At 41.6% G+C, this 19,814-nt stretch overlaps 1 protein-coding gene across 1 annotated transcript in view; it reads right to left on the bottom strand.

Annotated features, from left to right (window-relative positions):
- WDR60 (WD repeat domain 60) overlaps window positions 1-19,814 on the bottom strand; it is a 97,694-nt gene that overhangs the window by 42,198 nt on the left and 35,682 nt on the right. The window contains exons 8-11 of the mRNA XM_011941603.1: window positions 19,495-19,563; window positions 9,033-9,110; window positions 8,255-8,477; window positions 4,770-4,872 (exon numbers count right to left, since the gene is read on the bottom strand). Coding sequence (XP_011796993.1) covers window positions 4,770-4,872; window positions 8,255-8,477; window positions 9,033-9,110; window positions 19,495-19,563 — 473 coding nt within the window. The remainder of the gene's footprint in view (window positions 1-4,769; window positions 4,873-8,254; window positions 8,478-9,032; window positions 9,111-19,494; window positions 19,564-19,814) is intronic.

Below are 19,814 nucleotides of genomic sequence, written 5' to 3'. Positions count from 1 at the left end.
CCCGCAGGCCTGACACAGCCAATGGCCCTCCTCCCCCCTGACACAGCCAATGGCTCTCCACCCACAGGCCTGACACAGCCAATCACGCTCGGCCGACAGGCCTGACGCAGCCAATCTCACTCGGCCCGCAGGTCTGACACAGCCAATCAACCTCTGCCCACAGGCCTGACACAGCCAATGGCCCTCCACCCGCAGGCCTGACACAGCCAATCACGCTCGGCCGACAGGCCTGACGCAGCCAATCTCACTCGGCCCGCAGGTCTGACACAGCCAATCAACCTCTGCCCACAGGCCTGACACAGCCAATGGCCCTCCACCCGCAGGCCTGACACAGCCAATCATACTCGGCCCACAGGCCTGACACAGTCAACCAGGCTCCCACAGGTCTGACACAGCGGATCGCCCTCCAATGGCCCTCAGCCCACAGGCCTGACACAGCCCATCGTCCTCCGCCCACAGGCCCCAAACTGCCGCACCCACGTGGCTTCCTCTTGCTTCACAAACGGTTCCTTTTCAATCCCCTGTTCTGGTTTCTCCTTTCCTTTCTAAAGTTTCACCCTAACATTAGTGTGACCGGGGTCAAATCCTTAAGATACTGTTTGTTACTCCTCACTGGGATATAAACTCGCAAGGGCAGAGATTTTTGTTTCTTTACTGTGATCTCCACACAGCCGGTGCTCAATGAATGCACAGTGAATGAGCGAGTGAACGACCCGCCCAACATCCAGGTGCCTCGGCCACTGGGTCTGCTCTCTGCTCCTCCTCCTCCCCCCTTCCTTCTCCTCACACTCCACCAGGTCTGCCCTGCTTCCTAGAGCACAGGCCTGCAGGAGGCTCGACCAAAGCCTGCGATGTTTTATCAGAAATTCTCCCACTGGAAGGTCCTCAACTTCCATTTTCGTGCCCTCGACGCTGTGCAAACGTCGCATGCTCCAGCCCATCTCTTTCTGCTTCACTCTATTGTCTTGAGAAATCAAGATACAAACCTGAGTGGAAACAGGGATCGCCTGCGTGTGTCCCTTCTCTCCAGGACCTCGGCTCTTCAGGGCCCAGCGGCCTTGGTTGCTCCCGATATATTTAATCAGCTGGGGTGTTTTTGTTGTTTTAAATCCAACTTTTATAGTTGTTTTAGCTGAAGGATTTCTCTGATACAAGTTATTCCATCAAGAAAGTAGGACTCCTTCCATATTCTTTTTTAAGATGCTTTTCTCGTATCACTGGAGCATTTTTCGTGACATTATATCCTCAAGAGTGTCCATCATTTTGATAGCTATATTTCATACCTGATAGAAAGCTGCCTATGCAGAGGTTGTACCAATTTGTTTCAAGCAAGCTTCTTCTCTACATTCTCATCAGTACTGAAGTATTATCTTTTTTTTTTTTTTTTTCAGAGGGAGGCTTGCTTTGTCGCCCAGGCTGTGGTGCAGTAGCGCAATCTCAGCTTGCTGCAACCTCCACCTCCCAGGTTCAAGCAATTCTCCTGCCTCAGCCTCCTGAGTGGCTGGGATTACAGGCATGTGCCACCATACACGGCTAATTTTTGTATTTCTGGTAGAGACGGGGTGTCACCATGTTGGCCAGGCTGGTCTCGAACTCCTTACCTCAGGTGATCCGCCCACCTCTACCTTCCAAAAGCGCTGGGATTACAGGCATAAGTCACTATTCCTGGCCTAAGTATTACCATTTTTTAATACCTTGCCTATTCCATAAAAGAAAAATTCATCCCATTGTTTCAATATACTTTTCTCTGACAGGATATATTTTCACACATTTACTGACAGCCTAATTTTTCTCTGATGTGAATTCTCTCTGTGTCCTTTACCACCCTGGGACCATCTGGTGAGAGACTGGGGAAATAATGTAAGAGAAAATAAGCAAACACACTACTTTTCTCCCTACCTCTCTACCTTGAGCCACTGACAGGTTTTTCCTGTGGCCCCAGCAGGCCGGCCATGGCTCCGGCTCCCGACTGCTGACTGCCCAGCCTCTCCAGCTCAGGGGAAGTGGTGGCTCCTGCTGCGGCGAATCTCTGAGCTGCTCCTGGGCCCTGCTGAAGCTCAGCTCTTCCAACACCTATGGAATTCACTCCCTGTGTCACATCCTTCTGTTAAATGCCCAAATTAGTTTTTGTTTTCGTAACTGGATCTCGAGTCTTATATGATCTATGCCCATTTTTAACTAGGGCTATTTAACTTTGCTTATTAAATTATAAAAACATTTTATGCATTAGGGATAATAAGTCTCTATTTTACAAATATATTTTCCCAATTGGTTAATTACCTTTAAATTTTGTCAAATTTATGGACAATTGTACCTTACAGAAATTTAATTTTTGAGTACATTCCCGTAATTTTTATTTTTTCATTTTTATTCTTTTTATTCTTAGAAAGTCCTTTCTTATCACTGAAATAAGCACACTATCTATGCTCTTTTTTTCATTTTTTAAAAAATCAATTTGGAATATATCTTGGGGATAGTGTGAAGCAGGTATCTGTTTTCCCTCAAATTCCAAGTTGATTTACTAAATGTATATCTAGTAGTAAAAGTTCCTCTATACTACTTTTCTTCTCTGTATTTCCTTACAACACACAAATGCCAGAACTCACCCACACTCCTATAAAGTGTGGACTCCTATGTTTTTCTCAAACACTTTTTTACTTTTATTTATCATCCATCCCTTTATGTTTCAGCCTTTCATTTCTTAAATGTTTCTTTTGAAATATTTAATATAATTTTTGATTCAAAATAATCCATATAATCTACTTGTACACTAAATGTCAATCTAGTTAACAGGTCCTAGGACCTACCTAACTAGAAAACTACCAATTACTAGATTACCAGCCAGGCACGGTGGCTCATACCTGTAATCCCAGTACTTTGGGAGGCTGAGGTGGGTGGACTGCTTGAGTCCAGGAGTTCAAGACCAGCCTGGGCAACATGGCAAGACCCCGTCTCTACATAAAAAAATATAAAAATTAGCTGGGTGTGGTGGTGCACACCTGTAATCCCAGCTACTCGGGAGGCTAAGGTGGAGGGTCACCTGAGCCCAGGAGGTCAAGGCTGCAGTGAACCAAGATCATGACACGGCATTCTAGCCTGGGTGCCAGAGCGAGATCCTGTCTCAAAAGCAGAAGACGTAAAATAAAGAAAAGGGAAGGGAAAGGGAAAGGGAAAGGGAAAGGGAAAGGGAAAGGGAGGGAAGGCAACCAATGACCTGCATCTACTTAGTGGCTCCTCCCTGACACATTCCCAGATCCCCCACTGCCCACAACAATTACTAGACTGAATTTTGTGGTTATCATTTTCTTGTTTTTCAAAATATAATTTTATCTCATATTTATATGAGTCTAAACAACATACTGTGTAGCTTTATTCCAGGGTTTATAAAAATTGCATTAAACCATATGTACTTTTCTGAGAACTTGAATCATGTTAAAAAAAAAAAAAGACATGGGGCCAGAAACTAGTTTTGCTACCTCCACAGGAGACCCAAAATATAAGGGCAGCAAAACTACTGTGAAAACGGTTACCTTTATTACTATTTTTTTTTCTATTTTGAGACAGGGTCTCGCTCTGCCACCCAGGCTAGAGGGCAATGGTGCAGTCACGGCTCAGTGCAGCCTCGACCTGTCAGACTCAAGCTATCTCCCACTTCAGCACCCCCCAGGGGCTGGGACCATAGGTGCGTCTCACTACGTTGCTCAGACCCAGTCTTGAACTCCTGTGCTCAAAGTGCTGGGATTATAGGCATATACCACCATGCCCAGCCACTTTTATTACTAATGATTGATCTTTTCATTTAGTAAATACTTATTGAGTACTTATTAAGGCCATGAACTAAGCCAGGTGATAAAGAGATTTTAAACCCACTTTTAAAAATCTTTATTTTTTAGCCAGGCACGGTGGCTCATGCCTGTAATCCCAGCACTTTGGGAGGCCGAGGCAGGCGGATCACCTGAGGTCAGGAGTTCAAGACCAGCCTGACCAACATGGAGAAACCCTGTCTCTACTAAAAACACAAAATTAGCCAGGCGTGTTGGCAGGCGCCTAATCCCAGCTACTCAGGAGGCTGAGGCAGGAGAATCACTTGAACCTGGGAGGCAGAGGTTGCAGTGAGCTGAGATTGCACCATTGCACTTCAGCCTGGGCAACAAGGGTAAAACTCTGTCTCAAAAAAAAATCTTTATTTTTTTCATTTACTCCTCAGTCATATTTGGGCTTAGTACAATAGACCTTTGACTTGAAAATATATCTTTTACAGATTTCTAAATTTTACACATTTCTCCATTTATTCCCAGGGTAGCTCCAAGTGTCCACCACAAACGTAAGGACAAACATCCAGCATCAGCACATGGTGCGTGGCAGCTCACACACCTGCTCTACTAACTATAAGACACCAACACAAAGAGAAGCGTAGCACAAATTAAATAAGACACCAACGCAAAGAGAAGCATAGTACAAATTAAGTCATATACCCCAGCACATGGTACGTAGCAGCTCACACGCCTGCTCTACTAACATAAGACACCAACACAAAGAGAAGTGTAGTACAAATTAAGTCATATACCCCAGCACATGGTATGTAGCAGCTCACACGCCTGCTCTACTAACATAAGACACCAACACAAAGAGAAGTGTAGTACAAATTAAGTCATATACCCCAAAACACAGTAGTAAAAATGCAACTGAAAACTCGATTTTTTAAAAGTATGTGAAAGAAAGTATGCTAAAACCCTGAGCCCCTTTGGCTGCTTTCCCAATACACCTACTTTTGCTTAAGGGCCTGAGTCCGACTCTTTTGACGGTGTGAAGCTGAGGCAAAATCCACAAAAATTCCACAAACGGAGGCTCTGGAAGGGGAACTGTTTGTATCTGTATGAGGGAGAAAAACACTATTTTTGCAACACTGAAATATGTCTTCCAAGCAAAAAAATATCCGGAGTAAAACAATTATAGGCGTATATAACAATTATGGTCAATAAACCCTTCAACTAACGACAAACATCTTCCATAAGCATTTCAGAGACCTCTCTTGCTTATTTCATCTAAAAGTTTCAGGCAACAAAGCAAAATTCACTGATAATCTGTTGTATGTATCACTCACACGTTTAAAGAGTTTTAGAAATACTTAAGAATGCACAAAAGATGCAGTTCTAGGCCCATTCTGCAAGAAAAACCAGATTATCTTTTAGTAAGGGAAGTGGAACAAGGACATACAAAATTGCTAAAAAACAGAAACAAGTGCAAATGAATACTGAATCATTACTTAATATATCAAAGGGCACCAAACAAAAGAGAATGCAGGCATGAGCTTCCTCAGAAGAATTTCTAAAATTTCTGAAGATGTGACTAGATTATCAAATTGTCAGGCTGATGGAAAAGGTTCATATTATATAAGAATGAACAACCTGGCCAGGTGTGATGGCTCATGCCTGTAATCTCAGCCCTTTGGGAGGCCCAGGCAGGCGGATCACTTGAGGGCTGGAGTTCCAGACCAGCCTGGCCAACGTGGCAAAACCCCATCTCTACTAAAAATACAAAAATCAGCCAGGTGTGGTGGAGGGTGCCTGTAGTCCCAGCTGCTCGGGAGGCTGAAGCAGAGGAATCGCTTGCATCCAGGAAATGGAGGTTGCCGTGAGCAGAGATCACACCACTGTACTCCAGCATGGGAGACAGTGAGACTCTGTCTCAGGGGGAAAAAAAAAAAAGGAAGAAAGAAAGACAAGAACAAACAACTCCATCCATAATCCTTAGTAATGGACACAAACCATTCCTCAATCCACCTCTTTCCCCCTAAGGATTTCTATGGCTTCCTGTACATACTTATCTGCATATTTGTTTGTATATTTATTTCTACTGCATCTTACTGTCTTTTCATTCCTTTTGGATGTCGGTTTGCACTTGTCCTACTGTCTTACAGTTTTATGAAACTCTCATAGACCTTTCCCACACATTATCTCATCTGATCTTCACAACAAAGCTTGCAGGCCAGTGATGCAGAGGGTGTGGCTCTGGAGGATGCCTGTCTGGGTCAGGGGCCTGAGCTCAATCCCAGCAGTGCCCGCTACTTGCTTCATGACCATGGGTTACTTCACCTCTGCATCTCAGGTCCCTTATTGTCGGACATCTGTCGTACAGGATGTGATAAGGGCCACAGCAGGCCACGTTTATGAACAATTACAAAGCACCACACAGACATTATAAGATGTGGCTGTTTTTAAAAATGAGAAAACGTTTAAAGTTACAGAATTAAGACTTGAACAAAGACATCCCTGGAGCAGAGCCCACACCTCTGTGCAAGGCGTCAGCGCTCAGCAAAGACTCCTTCACTGACCAAGTGGACCATTTACCTTTTGGAAGAGTACATAGGCTTTCCAACACCATGGTGTAACTTCAATGCATGGGAAAAAGTTATTTACCAAATGGTTTCCTACTGCCCCAAAAAAGGATAAGGTGTGCAGTTTATAACCAAGTAGTCCAAGCACCACAGGGTGCAGCAGGGTACAGCCAAGGAGGACAGAGAAACAAAATGGTACCGGCTGCTTGATGAATTCCACAGAACAGCAGCGGATGGTGCTTAGCACTCAGAACGTGCCTGCCACTCCTTTAAGCACCTTCCATGTTTAGCTTGTTTAATCTTCACAACAACCCTAAAGAAAGTCTGAGGCTCATTTCAGTGAAGGAAAATGAGGCACAGAGAGGTTAAGTAACTGCCCAAGATCACACAGCTAGTCAGTTATCTGAAATCCCGGGGTCAGCATGGCTCCGTGACTCCTGCTTCAGCACAGACCATGACATCAGTGCTGTGCTAGCCTTTACAACCGTCCACCGGTGCCAGCTCAACACGAAACAGGGCCAAGAAAGCAGCTCCAGCTTTACCTGGAGCAATGTATATGGCAGTGAATAACTCCTTCAGATCAGAAATACGCCAAAAATAATCTCTTATATTGAGAGTTGTAAATTCTAATCTTGTAAATGAGGCTAATGAAGAAATAACACTAAGCATAAATGTAGAAAATGAGTAACAAAAAAAGGTTATTCATAGATCTGGTAAGAAAACCAGTAATGTTAAGAATAAAATCCTGCTCACTTCTCAGCAACTCCAGAGCAGACGAGCTTTAATGCTCTCAGGAAATCCTGTGTGTTGGTGGCACACAGACCCTCCCTGTGTGCAGTGCTACTCCATGGGCAACTGAGGGAAACAGTCCCTGAGCCTCAGCTGGGCAATAGGGCTGAAGAAGGAGCAGATCCTTACCTCTACCAGGACAGGTGCCCTTTTGCTATAAGTTTAAAGAACGCTCTATCAGCGCTGCCCAGCTGAGTTCTGCCATCTCTGTAGCAGGCACAAAATGTGAGACAAAGAATCATTCTGCAAAACCTTCATTTGTATTAGTGCATCATATTAATTACTAACTATAATTAACTGCATCTATTACTGAATATTTTACTAGATAATTTAAAGTAGTATGTCATCAAATAATATTTTAACATTATCCTATTTTACCCTCAGTGCCCATGTTTTATCAGAAAGTCACAGTTGTCCTTTAAAGCGATTTGAAACATTAATTCCTACTCTTACAAGTAACATTATATCCTGATGCTAAGAATTTGTAGAAAAAATACATTTCTAAATTTCATTTAAAAAGGTCCTTGTAGGAAAAAAGAATGAATCAAGAGCATGCTTCGTGTCAGGCTCAGCCCGACTGTGTCCCAAGACTTGACAGGCACCTCAAACCCTTAGTCACCACGTGCCTCATGAAGGCACTCACTGGCGGACACTGCCACACCTCCAGGGAAAGCCATGATGATTCCTCTGTGGAAACTCAACGAGCACATCATCAGGAAAAAGAAGAGCATGTGCTCACAGATGGATAAAACGCTGGTTGCAAAGAAAACACAAGCCAGGCTGCCCACTGAGGAGGGCCACAGTATCCTCAGCTCCCTCTGGAGAACAGGAGCATCAGTGCTCACTGAGTGGGGCCACAGCGCCCTTAGCTAACCTAAGGCCTGGGCGCTGAGCAGAAAGTGATGTGCAACCTCTCTGTGTAAGAGAATTCTCGACGTGCTCGTGCTCAAGTCTTCGGGGGGCCTCCTCTGTGGTAGCTGCAAGGGCACAGCAGCACCACCAGCATGTGGAAGATGTTACTTCTCTGCCCACCTTATTAGAGCAGGCCTGTGTGTGACGGCATCTGTGAGGGCTCAGTACACAGAGCCCTAAGAGCAAGGACACGATTAGTAGCATTGATTTGTTTACCTGTCCTGGGCTCCTTTTCAAATTCTGTTCTACTTTGCTTCTGAAACAGTTTCAAAGATAACTTGCCAATCCTTTCATTTTCTGCATTAATAGCTCTTTGAATTTCTTGTATTTCCTTTTTTTGAGCTAGAGGAAGTTCTTCCATTTTTTCTCTTGACTCAGGTTCATTACTGCTTTCATCATCATCATCATCATCACAAACCTCAAAGTCATCTTCGTAGTCCTGCAAACAGTAACAATCTTTTGGAACACTTTAAGACAAACTGACTTTACGTTATCACTCATACTGAACAAAACATGACAGCTTATAACTTAAAACAGACAATGTCCTTATTACAGCTAAGATATTTATAGTTCCCTGACTTTAATGTTTTTGAAGATACATCTATACAAACTGCTACCTTTATTTCTCTAAAAATAAATCACACAATACAGAACCATATACAGAAGACCTATCAATTACCATCATGTGCAAACACTTGTACTGAGAATGTGAAAGTGTATGTATTTTTATAGATACCTACATACACACTTTTTTATGCAGTGCACTTAAATGAGTTAAATTATAAAATCATTTAATTACATCACATTGGTAAGTATTGGTAGAAGTATAGCAAGCATTTTATAGGTAACAGCTTGACTTAAATCAAACCTAGACAGATACTGAGTATTAGGATTAATAAAAAGAATAAAAAGGGCATCAAATTTACCATATATAAGCTGACTTTTAAGAATAAATGATTTTTAAGCTAAGGAAAGTTTTAACTTTCATACATACTTCAAAATCATCTTCACAACTGGCTATATATGCATCAGCTCTAGCACGTTCTAAATCAGTGTCTTCCTTTTCCATTTCCTAGAGGTAAAAATCAAACATGAAACCAAAAAATTCAATCATAAACCTGAATATTGCAAACAGGCTGGGAAAACATATGTTTTCTGAGATTCACGTGATGTTGCTAATTTGAAACTCTAAGTATTTTTAAAACCAATATAATGTTAAATTCCTTTAAGAAATACCCTTGGTAACTTACAGGTAGGACCAAAAAGAGAATATAGTAAACATCCTTTTCGGGAAACCTCTATAACTCTGGTGGCTAAAATTTGTTTAAGTGTTTTAAAAATGAACTTCAAACGTGCAGCAATCCATTTCTTATCCGTGAATATATTCCCCGCTGAATAGTGCTCAGCTTATCTACACCGTTAAAGACAGAGAAACAGGCCAGGCACTGTGGCTCACACCTTTAATCCCAGCACTCTGGGAGGTCAAGGCAGGCAGATTACTTGAACTCAGGAGTTGGAGACCAGCGTGGGCAACATGGCGAAACCTCATCTCTACCAAACACACATACAAACAATTAGCTGGGCATGGTGGTGTGCACCTACGGTCCCAGCTACTCCGGAGGCGGAGGTGAGAGGACTGCTTGAGCCTGGGGGGCAGAGGCTGCCGTGAGCCAAGATCGCGCCACTGCACAATCAAGAAGAAATTACAAGGCATACTAGAAAGCAGAAAATACGGTTTGAAGAGACAGAGCAAGCACCAGTTCCAGACATGGCAGGGATGTTGGAATTGTCAGAACAGGAACTTAAAACAACTGAGTAACTTCCTAAGAGCTCTAATAGATAAAGTTCATAGCACGCAAGCAGAGAGATGGAAAGCCTAAGAAAGAACCAGAACGGAAAGTTTGAGGTCAAAAACAACAGAAACAGAAGTGAAGAACAACTTTGATGGGCTCACTAGTAAACTGGACACAGCTGAAGAAAAAAGTCTCTGTGCTTGATGATACCTCAACAGAAACCCCCAAAACTCAACAGCAAAGAGAACAAAAAGCGGGAAGGAAAAAAAAAAAAACAGAACAAAATATCCAAGAACTGTGGGACAACTGCAAAAGGTATTCACGTGTGTAATGGGGATGGCAGAAGAAGAGAGAAAGAACAGAGTATTTGATAAAATAATGACTGAGAATTTCTCCAAATTGATGTCAGACACCAAACCACACATCCAGGAAGCTCACAGAACACCAAGATCAATGTCAAAAAATCTACACCTAGCCATATTATATTAAAACTACAGAAAATCACAGGTAAGGATAAAATCCTGAAAGAAGCCAGATGGGGGGGAAAAAAAAACTTTACTGAGGAACGTAGATAAGAATTACAGGCCGGGCATGGCGGCTCACACCTATAATCCCTGCACTTTGGGAGGCCGAAGCAGGTGGATCTTCTGAGGTCAGAAGTTTGAGACTAGCCTAACCAACATGGTGAGACCCCATCTCTACAAAAACACAAAAATTAGCTGGGCACGGTAGTGCTCGCCTATAATCCCAGCTACTCAGAAGGCTGAAGCAGGAGAATCACTTGAACCTGGGAGGCAGAGGTTGTACTGAGCTGAGATCACACCATTGCACTACCGCCTGGGCAACGAGAGCGAAACTCCATCTCAAAAAAAAAGAATTATATTCAACTTCTCAGATATCATGAAGCAAGAAGACAGCATAGAGAAATGTTTAGAGTACTGAGAGAAAAATATTCACCAGCCCAAAATTACACATATACTCTATAAAATTATCCTTCCAAAGTGAAGGAGAAATAAAGACTTTCAAACAAAATTGAGGGAATTTGTTGCCAGCAGACCTGTCTTGCAAGCAACATAAAAAGAAGTTCTTCAGAAAGAAGGTGTATTAGTCCGTTTTCACGCTGCTGATAAAGACATACCCGATGCTGGGAAGAAAAAGAGGTTTAATTGGACTTCCAGTTCCACATGGCTGGGGAGGCCTCAGAATCATGGCAGGAGGCAAAAGGCACTTCTTACACGGCGGCAGCAAGAGCAAATGAGGAAGAGGCAAAAGTGTAAGTCCCTGATAAACCCATCATATCTCATGAAACTTATTCACTATCACAAGAACAGCACGGGAAAGACTGGGCCCCATGATTCAATTACCTCCCCCTGGGTCCCTCCCACAACATGTGGGAATTCTGGGAGACACAATTCAAGTTGAGATTTGGGTGGGACACAGCCCAACCGCATCAGAAGGAAAACAATATAGGTCAGAAACTTCGGTCAACATAAAAAAAAGAAAAGCACGGAAGGAAAAATAAATAAAGGGAAACAACTCTTCCTTTTCTATTTCTTAATTGATCTAAACAGTTTGTTCAGAATAATAGTAACAAAAATGTTTCGATTACACATGCTTAGGTATTTATTCGTGTGTGTGTGTGTTTGTGTACGCATATGTATAGTTAGCCCTCCTTATCTGTGGGTTCTACATCCATGGATTCAACCAACCACAAACCAAAAATATTTGGAAAAATAAAAATAAAAAATAACACAAATTTTAAAATACAGTATAACAACAATTTACATAGCATTTACATTGTATCAGGTTTTATAAGCAATCTAGAGATGACTTAAAGTACATGGAAGAACATGCATAGGTTATATGCAAATCCTATGCCATTTTATTTAAGGAACTTGAGTGTTTGCAGATTTTAGTATCCACAGGGGGTCCAAGAACCAACCAATCCTGTGCCAATACCAAGGGATAACATGCTTATGTCGGCTTATACACAAGTAAAATGAATGACAGCAAGGATACAAGGAATGGGAGTGGTACAGTCTTATTTAAAAGTGGACTTGGATTGATTGTAAATGTATTAAAACCACTTTAAAAAGTTAAAAAAAAAAGAACCTTTAACTGATATGCTAAGATAGGAGAGAAAATAGAATCATAAAATGTTCCATTAAAACCACAAAAGGCAAAAAAAGAATGAAAGACAAAAACAGGAACAAATAACAAGGACAACAATTAAAAAATAGTGACAAATATGGTTGACACTAATCCAATATATCAATAATCATCTGAACATCAATGATCTACATGTACCAATCACAAGACAGAGATTGTCAGAGAGGATCAAAAAGCAAGATCCATCTATTTATTGTCTTCAAGAAACCCAAATGAAGAAAATATACCATGCTCACACTAATCAAAAGAAAGCAAAAGTTTTTATATTAATTTCTGACACAGCAGACTTCAGAGTAAAGAGAGTCAACATGAATAAAGGGCATTACACGATGATAAAGATGCCAATTTTATGTCTTTAATGAAATACATAACAATCCTTAATATGTATATGCCTAACAGCAGTGTCAAACTATTTAAATCAAAAACTAATAGAACTGCAAGAAGAAATAGATGAATCCACTATTATAGCTGGAGACTTCAACATCTCCCTATCAGAAATGGACAGATCCAACAGGCAGAAAATGAGTAAGAATATAGCTGAACTCCACGGCACTATCAGTGAACTGGGTGTAAGGGTCAGCTTTAGACTGCTTCACCCAACAGCAGCAGAATACACATTCTTATCAAGCTCGCATATAACATTCACCATGATAGCCCACATTCTGGGCCATAAAACACATCTTAACAAATGTAAAAGAACAGAAATTATACATCTGCTCTCAGAGCACAATGGAATCACATTAGAAATCAGTAACAGAAAAATAACTGGAAAATTTCACAATATATGAAGATTAAACAACGTATTTCTAAATAACACAGAGGCTCCAAAACAAATCTCAGAAATGGAAAAGCATTTTGAACTAAATAAAAATGAAAACAAACAACGGAATTTGTGGAATGCAAACAAAAGCAGTGCTTAGAGGGCAATTTATAGTGTTGAATGCATATATTAGAAAAGAAGAAAGATCTAAAATCAATCATCTAAGCTTCAAGCTTGGATTAACTAGAAAAATAAGAGTAAATTAAATCTGAAGTAAGCAGAAAAAAGAAATATTAGAGCAGAAATCAATAAAATTAAAAATAGGAAATCAACAGAGAAAAATCAATGAAATCAAAAGCTGGCTTTTTTGAAAATATTGATAAATCAGTACACTTCCAGGCCAAGCTAACTAAGGGAAAAAAAGAGCAGACCCAAATTATTAGCATCAGAAAAGTAAAAAGGGACATCACTGCAGATCCCATGACGTTAAAAGGATAATCCGGTAATACCACGAACAGCTCTATGCCCATAAATTTGATGACCTAGTAAAATGGGCCAGTTTCATGAAACACACAGTTGCTAAAACTCACACTAGAAGAAACAGAGAATTTAATAGGCCTATACCTCTTAAAGAAATCGAGTCAATAATTAATAACCTTCTAAAAAAGAAAACACAAGGCCCAGCTAGTGCTAGAAAGCACTAGCACTGGTGAATTCTACCAAATATTTAATAAAGAAATTATACAATTCTTAACTGGGCACAGTGGCTCACACCTGTAATCCCAGCACTTTGGGAGGCCAAGGCAGGCAGATCTGAGATGAGTGAATCACCTGAGGTCAGGAGATTCTAGCCTGGCCAACATGCTGAAACCCCGTCTCTACTAAAAATACAAAAATTAACTGGGTGTGGTGGCAGGCACCTGTAGTCCCAGCTACTCGGGAGGTTGAGTCAGGAGGATCGCTTGCATCCAGGAGACGGAGGTTGCAGCGAGCCAAGATCACACCACTGCACTTTAGCCTGGGAGACAGAGCAAGACTCTGTCTCAAAGAAAAAAAAAAAAGAAATTATACAATTCTTTACACTCTCTTTCAGGGGACAGAGGCAGAAAGAATACTTCCTTAATCATTGTATGAGGCCAGTATGATCCAGATAAAGATATTACAAGAAAAAAAAAAACAACTACAGAACAGTATCATTCATGATTACAGATGCAAAAATCTACAACAAAATTGTACCAAATCGAAGCCAACAATGTACACAAAGAATCACACAGGGCCAGGCACAGTGGCTCACACCTGTAATCCCAGCACTTTGGGAGGCCAAGGCAGTAAGATCACTTGAGCCCAGGAGTTCAAGACCAGCCTGGGTGAGATCTTAAGACCCTGCCTCTACAAAAAATTTAAAAACTAGCGGGGCATGGCGGCTCATGCCTGTAGTTCCAACTACTCAGGAGGCTGAGGTGGTAAGACTGCTTGAGCATGAGAGGTTGAGGCTACAATGAGCCGTGATCACTCTACTGCACTTGAGTCTGAGCGACAGAGTAACACCCTGCCTCAAAAAAATAAAAGATAAAAAATAAAAAGAATCATACGCCACAATCAGCTGGCATTTATCCCAGGTATGCAAGCCTGGTTCAACATTCAAGGATCAATTAATGTAACCCATCAAATCAACAGGCTAAAAGAGAAAAATCATGAGATCATATCCATAAATGGAGAAAAAAATTTGACACAATCCAACAACCATTAATGATAAAACTTTTAGTAAACTAGGAATAGAGAGAAATTTCCTCAACTTGATAAAGAACATCTACAAAAAAACATACAGCCAATATCATACCTAAGTGAGAAACTCAAAGTTTTCCCACTACGATTGAAAACAAAAGAATGTATCATCTCACCACTCCTTGTCAGCATCATGCTGGAAGTTCTAACTAATGAAATAAGAAAAGGAAATAAAAAGTATACTGATTGGGAAGGAAGAAATTAAAATTTCTTCACAGATAATATGATGGTCTGTGCAGAAAATCTGAAAGAACTGAACAACAATAACACGAAAACCGACTGGAAATAATAAGCAATTACAGCAAGGTCACAGGACACAGGGTGAGTACACAAAAGTCAATTTCTTTCCTATATACCAGCAAGGAACAAGTAGAATCTGAAATTAAAAACACATTATTACTTATATTAGCACCCTCAAAATTCAAATAGGTATAAATCTAACAGAACAAGTACAAGATCTCTATGAGGAAAACTATAAAGCTCTGCTAAGCAAAAACAAAGAATTAAATAAATGGAGAGATATTCCATGTTCACAAACAAGGCTCAAATCTGTCAAGATGTCCATTTTTCCCACCTTGACCTATAGATTCCATGCAATCTCAATCAAAGTTTCAGAATTGTATGAATATTGACAAACCAGCTCTAAAGTTACATGTAGAGGCGGAAGATCCAGAATAATCAACACAACATTGAAGGAGAACAAGTTGGAGAACTGACATGACCTGATGTCAAGACCCACTACAAAGCTATAGCAATCAAGACAGTGTGTACTGGTGAAAACACTGGACAAATAGATGAATGCAACAGAACCAAGAGCCCAGAAGTAGACCCACATAAATATGTCAACTGATGTTTGAAAAGGGAGCAACGGCAATACAGTACAATGAATGAAAGATAGTCTCTGCAAAAAATGGTTCTGGAACAAATAAACAGTCACACGATGACCTAGACAAAGACCTTACACCCTACAAGAAAACACACTCAAAACAGATCACAGACTTAAGTGTAAAATGCAAAACTATAAACTCTTAGGAAATAGCATAGGACAAATCTAGATGACTTTAGGTATGGAGATGACTTTTTAGATACAACACCAAAAGCATAATCCATGAAAGAAAAAATTGATAAGCTGGACTTCATTAAAATTAAAAACTTCTGTAAGAGACAATGTCAACAGGAATGAGAGATGTCACAGACTGAGAGAAAATATTTGCAAAAGACAACTGATAAAGGAGTGTTATCCAAAATATATACAGAACTCCTAAAACTCAACAATTAAAAAAACGGGTTGAAGACCTTAGCAGACATCCCACTAAACAAGATATACAGATGGCAAACAAATATATGAAAAGATGCTCCACATCATATGTCACCAGGAAATGCAAATTAAAAGGACGGTGAGATACCACTACCCACCTAACCAGAACACCCACAACACCAAATGCAGGGGAGGATGTGGAGCTACAGGAACTCTCACTCATTGCTGGGGAAAGAAAAATCCTATGGCCACTGAGAAGGACAGCTTGGCAATTTACTAACAAAACGAAACATACTCTTATCATACGATCCAGCAATCACACTCCTTGGCAGTTACCCAGTAGAGCTGGAAACATGTTCACACAAAAACTTGCACACAGACGTTTATAGCAGATTTATTCATACTTGCCAAAACCTGGAAGCAACCAAGATGTCCTCCAGTTAGTGAGTGGGTAGCCTGCAGTATAACCCTACAATGGATATTATTCAGCACTAGGAGAAATGAGTTATTAAGCCTTGAAGTGACATAGACGAACCTTAAAATGCGTATCGCTAAGTGAAAGAAGTCAATCTGGAAAAGGTCACAAACAGTATGATTCCAACCACAGACAATCTGCAACTTACAATGACTCAACATATGATTTTTTTTTTTTTTACTTTACAATGGTGCGAAAGTAAAACGCACTGAGTGGAAACTGTACTTTGAATTTTGTTTTTTTCCTGGACTAGCGACATGCAGTATGATATGCAGAAGGATATGCGGTAGGATATGCACCATGATATACGGTGTGACATGCAGTACGATACATGTTAGGCTATGCACTATGATATATGGTATGATATACAGTGTGACATGCGGTACAGTATGTGGTACCATATCCACTATGACATATGGTATGATATACGGTGTGACACGTGGTACAATATGAGGTAGGATATGCACTGTGATATATGGTATATGCGGTGTGACATGTAGTGCAACATGCGGTACAATATGTGGTAGGATATGCACTATGATATACGGTATGATATACGGTGTGACATGGTACAATATGCGGTAGGATATGCACTATGATACATGGTATGATATACGGTGTGACGTGCGGTATGACATGTGGTAGGATATGCACTGTGATATACAGTACGATATGCGGTGTGACATGCAGTACAATATGCGGTACGATATGTGGTAGGATATGCACTATGATATATGGTATGATATACGGTGTGACATGTGGTACAATATGCGGTAGGATATGCACTATGATACATGGTATGATATACGGTGTGACGTGCGGTACAACATGCGGTAGGATATGCACTGTGATATACAGTACAATATGTGGTGTGACATGCAGTACAATATGCGGTACAATATGCGGTAGGATATGCACTATGATATACGGTATGATATATGGTGTGACATGCGGTACAATATACGGTACAATATGCAGTAGGCTATGCACTGTGATATACAGTACGATATGCGGTGTGACATGCAGTACAATATGCGGTATGATATGTGGTACGATACTGTTATGATGCTGGCAGCAGCGGCAGCCACACCTCCCAGGCAGCCACGTGACCAAGAGGCTGAACAACCAACACTCTACAGTGTGCTGCAGTCAATACATTATATGAGATATTAAACACCTTATTAAAAAATAGGTTTTGTGTCAAATGATTTTGCTAACTGTAGGGTAAGTGTTTGGAGCACATTAAAGGTAGGCTGGGCTAAGCTTTGGTAGTTTAGGCATATTAAATGCATTTTCAAATCATGATACTTTCAACTTATTATGGGTTTACTGGGCTGTAACCCTGTCATACGTTGAGGAGTGGCTGTATAAGACACTCTGGAAAGGGCAAAGCTATACAGACACAGACAAGATCAGTGATTACCACGAATAAGGGGGAAGGGAGGGATGAACAGTCGGAGCACAGGGGTTTTTAGGGCAGTGCAACCACTCTGCATGATGCCCTGTGGTGGATCCACATCATGGCCCATTTGCCCAAACCCACAGAATGTTTAAGGCCAAGAGTGAACCCTAACATAAATCTTGGACTTCGATGATAATGACACATCGATGTAGGCTTCACTCTGCCAGGGTATGTTGATAATGGGGAAGGCTATTCACGTGCGGGGGCGAGGGAGTATATGGGAAATCTTTGTATCTTCCTGTCAATATTTTTTTTTTTGAGATGGAGCTTTGCTCTTGTTGCCCAGGCCTGAGTACAATGGCTCAATCTCAGCTCACTGCAACCTGCACCTCCTGGGTTCAAGCAATTCTCCTGCCTCAGCCTCCTGAGTAGCTGGGATTATAGGCGCCCGCCACCACGCCCTGCTAATTTTGTATTTTTAGTAGATGGGGTTTCGCCATGTTGGCCAGGTTGGTCTCGAACTCCTGACCTCAGGTGATCTGCCCACCTCGGCCTCCCAAAGTACTGGGATTACAGGGGTGAGCCTACGTCCAGACCCTTCCTCTCAATTTTGATGGAAACTTAAAACTGCTCTAAAAAAAAAATAAAGTCTTAGCCAAGAGTAGTGTCTTACGCCTATGGTCCCAACTACTTGAAAGGCTAAGTCAGGAGAATCACTTGAGCCCAAGAGTCTGAGGTTGCATTGAGCTATGATTGTGCCCAGCCTGGGCAACAGAGAGAGCCCGTCTCAAAATAAATATAAAATAAAAAATAATAAAGTCTTATAAAAAATAAATAAGGTCCTCTTGGCACATTATCATATAAAGTCATTGTACATTATATTAAATAATATATACATTTATTGTACCAATAAATACAACACCTGCTGACTGACAGAACAAAAACAGGAATTTTAAATGAAAACTAATAGCATCACATTTCTTATTCTTGCTCAACTCAGCAGACCCAGTGGCTCTTAGTCATGTCCTATGTCTGGCCAGGATTTTGAAACTACAATTCATCCACTCTCTGCAAACACTTACAACACACTTAGTGTGGGCCAGGTACTCAGCCAGGTGAGGAGACAGTGGGGAATGGGGCAGACACCGTCACTTCTGTGCAGAGCTAGAACCACACTGGTGGACACCCCTGAGAAGGAACAAGAAACCCCCATCACCAGGAGTTCACCCGCCCAAGGAGAGCCCCACGTGCTCTCCATCAAGCTCTGCACTACGTCCTTCAGAGGCCCCGTCCACAAGTCTTCCCTCATGAGGATACTTACAATTCCTTGATCTCCCTGGTTTTGCATATATATTCTGAAAATTATTTATAACCTTGTATAATTCTCAGCAATCATGGCCTGGATCATGTCTTTTGTGATTTCTCTATTCGGTGTCTTCAAATCTCCTCACTTTCTTCAACTTACACAGAACAACAACGAGAAGGCTGTCTGTTCATTCACGCTAAACCTCTTCCCTCCAATTTCTTTGCAAAATCCTCTCCTCTTCCAGGAAGAAAGAGGCTTGAGTACCTGACGGTGTGCACACAACCCAGTTACATTCCTTGACCCCACAACCCAGATGGCTTTCAATATGACCAAGGACTTCAAACAACTCCAAGTGTGAATTTCATATGAAAATCTCATCTGTCCCTTCATGCTCATGTTCTGCTGTCTGGAAGGGACAATAATTACACTAGTAAAATGCTGACAGGAAACAAAGGAAATCTGTGCTGAGACAGGATTGCAAAACTATAAGACGAAGTACTCTCCTTACCACAGTTTCCTCGCCTCCTGGCCTCTGGTCCAGCTTCCACCACACAGAAGAGCCTTCCTCGTGGCCATGCTAATGGAGAGAGAACAGCCCCATCAGCCAGGACACAGGTGAGATTCCAGGAGACACGCAGCTCCCCACAGAGCCCACCAGCCCTCAGCAGACAGGACGCAGGTGAGATTCCGGGAGACACGCACGCCACGCAGCTCCCCACAGAGCCCACTGGCTCTCAGCAGCCAGGACACAGGTGAGATTCCGGGAGACACGCAGCTCCCCGCAGAGCCCACCGGCCCTCAGCAGCCAGGACACAGGTGAGATTCCGG

This window comes from Colobus angolensis, unplaced genomic scaffold (assembly GCF_000951035.1).
Source record: "Colobus angolensis palliatus isolate OR3802 unplaced genomic scaffold, Cang.pa_1.0 Scaffold2, whole genome shotgun sequence".
Lineage (NCBI taxonomy): Eukaryota > Metazoa > Chordata > Mammalia > Primates > Cercopithecidae > Colobus > Colobus angolensis.
This window is presented reverse-complemented; position numbering and strand designations above follow the sequence as displayed.